Genomic DNA, 7756 nt, shown 5'->3' with positions numbered 1-7756 from the left:
AAACTGTGGCAATTTTCTAGAAATTTTGGGACAAAGTCAATTTAGCAATTGTCACTCTTAGTCAATCTGTCAATAAGACAAATAAGATAAATGATATGTACAAAATGACTATAATTAGCTAAATAATGGTAAATAAGTAGGCAGTTATAAAGGTATGATAAAGATTAAGAGATAAGGTGGTAATTTCAAAGGGTTTACCTGCAAATTAAAAATTAAAAACCAGTATTCTAAAAGGAAAGTCATAGTCAAAATAAAAGGTCAAAACATTTTTAAGAAAGTGAGAAAGTGTTAATGTTCACAGCATAAAAGCCCATACAAATTGGCATAAGAAACATTCAACAATGGAAAAAGTAACAGAATAAAAGAAACAAGCAGACAATGCACAAAATAAATATAAGCATAAACAAAATTAGGATAAAATGACCATATTCACTAATAAACAAACATATTAGAACAAGTTATAAAATTTATTTTGTAAAATGTGAAGGTTTTCATTAAAAAAAAATATTCCCAGTGTTGATACAGTGAACCTGAGATTGTTATATGTGACCCCCTACTTAAGTGACAAGTCAGATTACGACCTTGGCATTTTGAACATTCTCAAGTAGGAGGGTGCTCTATGGTATAAATAGCTGAGCTGTACGCTACCAAAGGGTCACCTGTGTTTGTTCCCAAATTTGTCTATGCCAGTTCTTATTCCTGCAAGCAACTAAAATTATTAATGTTTAAATACAACCATTTCTATGAAAACTAAGTTAAATGTTATGGAAGTACTGGCCATAAATGCACATCACACTGTTGTCAAAGTAGGCATGGGTGAGAAAATAGTAAAGTACTGGTGGGAAACATAAAAATTCAGGAAGGATTCTGAACTCAGATCGCTTCACAAGTATCTTTACATTCTTGTTGTTCTTCAAAGAAACTGAAACTGGAGGGAATAGCCTACGAATTATATGTACTTTAATAAGGATAGACTGGCCTAGACCTGTACTGAAACAAAAGGCTCAGCCGAACATCAAAAGATAGGCCTATGGTAGAAAATTTTAACATTCTACCTTTTAAGACATGTATGTAAAATATTTAACTGTGTAAAATTAACAAACGAATTACCAGTTTGGATTCTATCGAATTGAAAGGCTTTATTCCAGTAAACATTGTTAATGCAAAAACAAAATATTAGCCCATCTTAGATCACTGTAAAAGGAGAAGTGTTATTTCCATTTGCAGGCATAAGCTTTTATTAAAAAGAAAATAAGGAGCAAATTATCTTGTCATAAAATTGTCCCCTGAGGTATGTATGCTGTTTCCTGAAGTACAATGTCTTTAATCACTTTTTTTTTTTTTTTACTGACAGAAGATAACATGGGATATAGAATATTTATGACCAAGGCAATTCTAATCACACTGACACCAGGGTTAGTGTTATCAAAAGATCTGAAAATGTTAAAACCCTATGATCACAAAATTATACTTCTGAAAACCAATACTGATCAAATACTGAATAATCCTCATGTTCTGATGATAATCTTACTGCCCACTTCACCAAGGAATCAGAAACAATTCAAAGAAAAATATGTATTTTCCCTTTCACCACACTATTCAATCAACCTACATCTGCATCCTTATCGTACGCGTGCTTTCCTTCATAAATTGGTTCCACTCCTTCCCATCTACTGAAGGTCATCACTTACAAAATTATCCTCTCTCTACATTTCATTAATTTTTTTTTCTTTGAAATCATTCCCTTAAGCCTAGAAACGTGTTCTAATACCTCACATCTGAAAATACATTCCCTGTACTGTACGGGTCTGCTTCCTTTTTTTTGTGAGACACAGTCTCACTTTGTTGCCCCAGGTAGTATGCAGTGACATCATCATAGCTTGCTGCAACCTTGAACTCCTGGGCTCAAGTGATCTTCCTGCCTCAGCCTCCTGAGTAGCTGGGACTATAGGCACATGCCACCATGCTTGGCTAATTTTTTTATTTTTAGTAGAGACGGAGGTCTTGGTTTTGCTCAGGCTGGTCTCAAACTCCTGAGCTCAACCAATCCTCCTGCCTCAGCCTCCCAGAGTGCTAGGATTCCAGGCGTGAGCCACGGCGCCAGGCTTGCCTCCCCTTTATGGTAAAATTCATCCAAAGAATTGTTTAAACTTATTTTCACCATTGCCTCACCTCCTATCTTTCCTTTTCTCTCAAATGGTCCCATCTTTGACCAACTGGAGCCTGTTCAAATCAGCTACTCTTCCCTGACCACCTACCTAAAATTACCCCATTCACTCATTATAATTCTCATACCCTTATTCACATTTCTTCATAACACGTAATCACTTCAGGATATTTAGGAATCCCTTTGTTGGTTTACTTGTTTACTGTATGACTCCCCTACTACAATTTATACGCCATGAAACGAGGGCAATGAAGAAATACATACATAAAAGTCAAAATACAAAAGATGAGCTAGAAAGGCATTAGATCCAAAATACAGGCAAAATGGTTATCGCTAGGGAAGAAAGCTTTCCCCTGTTGAAATGGGAGGGCAATGTGAAAGACAAGAAACAAGCAGGAAGTGGAAATATAGATGAAATTTCTTTGGTGGCTCATACTGACAAGATCGAAGTTTTCTTCCCAAGTTTCAGGTCTCTTCTTCATGATCAACGTCTAAGGAGAGCACTTCCTCCCCAGCCAGCAGGCTGTGCCACACCGTAAGGGCTCACCTCTGCCTGCTGGGCACTCACCTGGGCTCCGTGCTCTCTGCTCATCCCTCACAACCATCCAGGGCTCTTTCCCCTGTTCCAACAGAGCAATCACATCTGGCTTAGAAATGGAACAGCCTGCTTGAAAGAAAATAGTAGAACATAATAAAGAAAGAGTTTATTTGATCAGGCCTTCAGAATAAAGACCACCATTGGGATTGAAAAATATTTACATTAGAGTTACTTTAGGATTACAAGGAAACACAAGAACAGAGAACAATTTAAACTCATATAGATCTGTCTCTTGAGGGGAAGTAATAATTGAGAACACTGGTTTCAAATCCTGCCTCTGTCACCTACATCACTAGAACAAGTAATTTAATCTCTCTGTGCCTCATTCTCCTCAGTTGTAAAAAGGGGATAATAGCAATGTGTACACACAGGGATGTTGTGAGGTTTAATATACATAAAGTGTTTAGATAAGTGCCTAGTACATGTTAGGCATTACACATATTTATTAGGTACTATTTTTGCTATTATTTTGCTAACAGGAAAACCGTAAGTTTCTTGCCAGGATATTCACCCAATGTTAAATGGGTGAATCTTCACATATTTTAAACGTTTAATCTTAAAACAGTTAAAAGATAATGTGTGTGCTGTGGGAAACTGAGCATGTCCACTTGAGTTTTAATGAACTGTTGATTCAACCCAGCATCATATACATTGTTTAGCTCTTTTACTAGGTATATAGAACCAGACACCTCCATCTTCCTATTCTCAATATAGGTGAGTCCACAAATAATAAGGACCATCTATAGCCATATAAAACCAGATTTCTTTCACAATGGTTTTGCTATGAGTGTCTAAGAATTTATATCCAGCTACTATTAAAGAGAGATAATAACACAAAAGACAAAAAAATAACAGAAAAGACAAAGAAAGATGTAAAGGTCATTGAATTATTGGGGAAGATGAAGGTGCTTAATTATTGAGGAAGATCAAGGTGCCTATCGCCAAACTACAAAGCAGATATTCAGCTAGTTTTTAGAAAGACAGCCCAGAAATTTAGACTTGTGAATTTCTAAATTATTTGACACAGATAAGCTTACCCAATGACACCAAGTTGCTATAGTTCTCTAATATCACATCTCTGTACAAATTCCTCTGATGTGAGTTCAGGCATTCCCACTCTTCCTGAGAAAAGTCTACAGCCACATCTCTGAACAACACCAAATCCTGAAATGATAAACCCATGTATTATTCGTAAGAGTAAAGAAAATATTTTGAAGATGGAAGAAAGATCTCAATGATACATGCTCATTTCATATATCAAATGAATAGGCTGGAGCTGGAGGCCTGTGATGTGGGTAGGTGGCAATAAGGAAAAGAGACTGAAGCAGAATATTTACATGCTCTTGAAGATTTCTACCAACAAAGACCAGGGGTTGGCAATTGTTTTATGTAAAGGGCTAATATTTTAGCCTTCTCATGCCACACATGGTCTCTGTTGCATATTCTTCTTCTTTTTTTGTTTGTAACAATTCTTTCAAAATGTAATTAGTTTGTAGGCTGTACCAAAACAGGCCACAGCCTGAATTTGGCTCAAGGGCCAAATTTGTAGTATTTGTAGTTTGCCCGTCACTGCCATAGCCAAAACTTCCTATTTAATGGCATAACTAATTTTACATATTTCCAGACATGTTCAGGTAATTATCAGAATTTCCCAATTAACTGAAATAGGTTCATTAGAACACTGCTTGCATGGGCGTGGTGGCTCACGCCTATGGTCCTAGCACTTTGGGAGGCTGAGGCCGGAGTATTGCTTGAGGCCAGGAGTTGGAGTCCAGCCTGGGCAACATAGTGAGACCCCATATCTACAAAATTTTTTTTTTTAAAAAAAGAACACTGCTTGCAAACGGCCTAAAAAATTCTCAATCAATGTGACTTACCTATCCTTTCTTTCTTTAAGGATTAAAAAAAAACGAATGGAATGTTTTTCCCCAAAAATGAATTGTAAATCTCTATTTTTAAAAAGTAGAATTTGCATAAAATTATTTATTCCAGATCTAACTTTATCATTATATTGTATCATTGGCATTTTCCCTTATAACAAATCCTTTATTGAATGTTTTAAATTTACACAATAAAGTAGTTCCCCTCATATTCAAGGTTTTACTTTCCAGTTAACCTCAGTCCAGAAAATATTAAATGGAAAATTCCAGAAATAAACAATTATAAGTTTTCAATTGCATGCCATTCTGAGTAGTGTGATGAAATCTCACACTGTCCACTCCACCAAACCCAGGATGTGAATCATCCCTTAGTTCAGAATATCCACTCTGTATATGCTACCTGTCCATTGGTCACTTAGTAGACATCACATCTAAAAAGCTCAGTATATAGAGGGTTGGGTACTATTCAAGATTTCAGGTATCCACTAGGGGTCTTGGAACGGATCCCCCTTGGGTAAGGGGGGAATACTGTACTGTATCTCATGGATATGTGACACTTAATAATGTTACACTTATATTTAGACATTTCTCTACTTATAAATATATCCATTTACATTTAGAATTTATATGATACAAAACCTCTAAACTGCAAAGTCCAATATGCTGGCTTAGCAACCTCTGGTTATTGAGCAGTTGAATTGTGGCTAGTCCAAATTCAGATGTATATAAGTGTAAAATATATATCAGATAGTAAAGGCTTTAGAAACAAAAAATGTAAAATATCTCAATGATTTTTATACTGATTACACTCTGAAATGATAACATTTTAGCTATATCAGGTTAAATAAAACATTAAAATTAATTGCACCTGCTTCTTTTTACTTTTTAATGTGACTACTGAAATATTTAAGATTATGTATGCACCTTGCATATTATTCTGCACTTTTAAAATGTTACAACTAGAAAATTTTAAGTTACATATGTAACTTGCATTACAATTATTTTGGACAGTGCTATTCTAAGATTCTCTGGTCCTAAGAGTCTCAGATCAAATATCCCCCTCTAGGGACTTCATTTCTGCTCCATCTCTGCTTTAGATGGAGATGGAGCACAAAAAAGATGTTGAATGATTTGGTCAATGCACACATGGACATGGATGGAAAAGAGAGGGGCACACAGGAGGGGCCTGGACTGCCTGGCTCCAGCCTTCACTAGGATGAGAGAATTCACTAGAATTGCTATTCATTAGAATGGGAGAGATTAGGGAGCACCTGTTGGATGGGGCTCTGTTAGCAAGTACCAGAATAACAAATGAGAATGTTCACATAACCTGAATTTCAAATAGAATTTCAAATAGAGAGAAACACCAACTTACGTGAGCCATGATTTCAGGATTTCAAGAACTGATCAGTTTTCCTCAAGCTCATTTACTGGAGAAGCAGGGTTGACAGAAGGCAGAGCTGGAGGAAGAATGTAAAGCCATGAGAACAGAATTGCCTCAGAGCTTCCAAGTTTTAAAAACCTATACTCCTTCTCCATTCCTACATGCAGCCTTCCTCCCTGACACACAGACAAGTTATGATAGGTAAGAGGTAGTTTACACAAGTATATGTCCTCCCCAAAACCGCAGAGAAATCAGCTGCACAAGGGATAGACACAAAGCAGAGACTCTCCTGTGTCGAGGCACCTGCCCAGACATTTCGGCAGGAGCTTCCAGTTAGCACCATCCCCCACCCCAGGCAGGCTGGTGGGGACCTGAGAATGGGTTGTGCAGGCCTATCCTGAGCAGACCTTCCTCCCTTCATTCTCACCTTTCCAGTTGAGAAGAGTGAATTTGTGAAACCTGAGCATGGATAATTCTTTAGAAAGTAGAAATAACCCATCAACTCATTAGTTAGAACTCACTAGTAACTAAGGAGATGCCTATTAAGGGAAACGGATTTGCAGATTTGAAAGATTTATGATATCTCATATTTACTAAGGTTTTGGGGAAACGGATACTCACTCATATGATTTATAAAGAATGAAATGATGTGTGGATAGAAAGTGTTTATAATGGGACCAAAAAATCTGGAAAGAACCTAAATATCCTTTAACAATGTTAAATAAATTATCAGGCATTCACACAATGGAAAACTAACCACTCATTAAAAATGAAGCTAAAATTCTTATTTGACATCATGGAAAGATGGTCACTACATATTGTTTAGGGAGAAAGACAGATTAAAAAATATTATTGTAATGTGATTATATTTTGGCAGGAAAGCTACATATGCATGCATACATGTATGTATATGCATGTGCATAAAATAATCTGTAAACTGGAATAAAATTTTACTGTGTTACCTCTACTTGATGTTATCCCAGGTGATCTTTATTTTGTTCCTCTCTGGAGTCTCTGAATTTTTCAATCAAAAATTTAAAAATTTGTATCACTTATACCTAGACATAAATTAAATATAGCTATGCAAGGAATATTACAAAAAGTCCTAACAGCTCCATCGCTGCTACTCTGCCCCTATCTTCCAAATCCAGAGGCAATAATTTCCACCTTTTAACTGTTCCTTTGGTATTAAAATTGGAAAGTTTTGAATATTTCTGCCCAATAAGTGATTTCTTAAATAATTTACATTTAAATAACATGCAAATATTGCTACTTCTGATTTTTCAGTTTCAATCACTATCTATTCATCTCCTACTACGGAAGGCATAGTTTTAGCTATCTTTGACCCACCCACCTCCCACCCCAGATATGCATAGTTGCAAAGACCCCTTGTCCTTTCAATATGGTTTTACTCTATTTCAGGGTAAATGAATATTTAAAAGAATTTTTAAAATAAATATTAAGTTTATATTATTGTAAACACCATTACCAACTGAGCTATGTAGTATACTCAGATTATTTTGCCTTCCTTGCATAAGTCGTTTTCTTCTCTGAGATTAAAATAAATCTTATTTTTTGTAAGCTTAATTTTCTAGGAAATTATCATTAATTCATTTCCCAAAATCACTGAATTGAAGGATGAAGCTCCTGGCATAAAACAGCAGAGCTGTTTTCATACTCTAAGAATCAAAAATAATTCTTTAGAAAGTAGAAATAACCCATCAACT

At 35.9% G+C, this 7756-nt stretch overlaps 1 protein-coding gene across 1 annotated transcript in view; it reads right to left on the bottom strand.

The window, feature by feature from the left end:
- The window catches only part of ZFP30 (ZFP30 zinc finger protein), a 9837-nt gene extending 3781 nt beyond the window's left edge, over nt 1–6056 (bottom strand). The window contains exons 1-3 of the mRNA XM_012656985.1: nt 6021–6056; nt 3803–3929; nt 2736–2834 (exon numbers count right to left, since the gene is read on the bottom strand). Coding sequence (XP_012512439.1) covers nt 2736–2834; nt 3803–3929; nt 6021–6029 — 235 coding nt within the window. The 5' untranslated portion in view covers nt 6030–6056. The remainder of the gene's footprint in view (nt 1–2735; nt 2835–3802; nt 3930–6020) is intronic.
- Nucleotides 6057–7756: the final 1700 nt, after the last annotated feature.

This window comes from Propithecus coquereli, unplaced genomic scaffold, assembly GCF_000956105.1.
Source record: "Propithecus coquereli isolate 6110/MARCELLA unplaced genomic scaffold, Pcoq_1.0 Scaffold53, whole genome shotgun sequence".
In the NCBI taxonomy this organism is placed as follows: Eukaryota; Metazoa; Chordata; class Mammalia; order Primates; family Indriidae; genus Propithecus; species Propithecus coquereli.
This window is presented reverse-complemented; position numbering and strand designations above follow the sequence as displayed.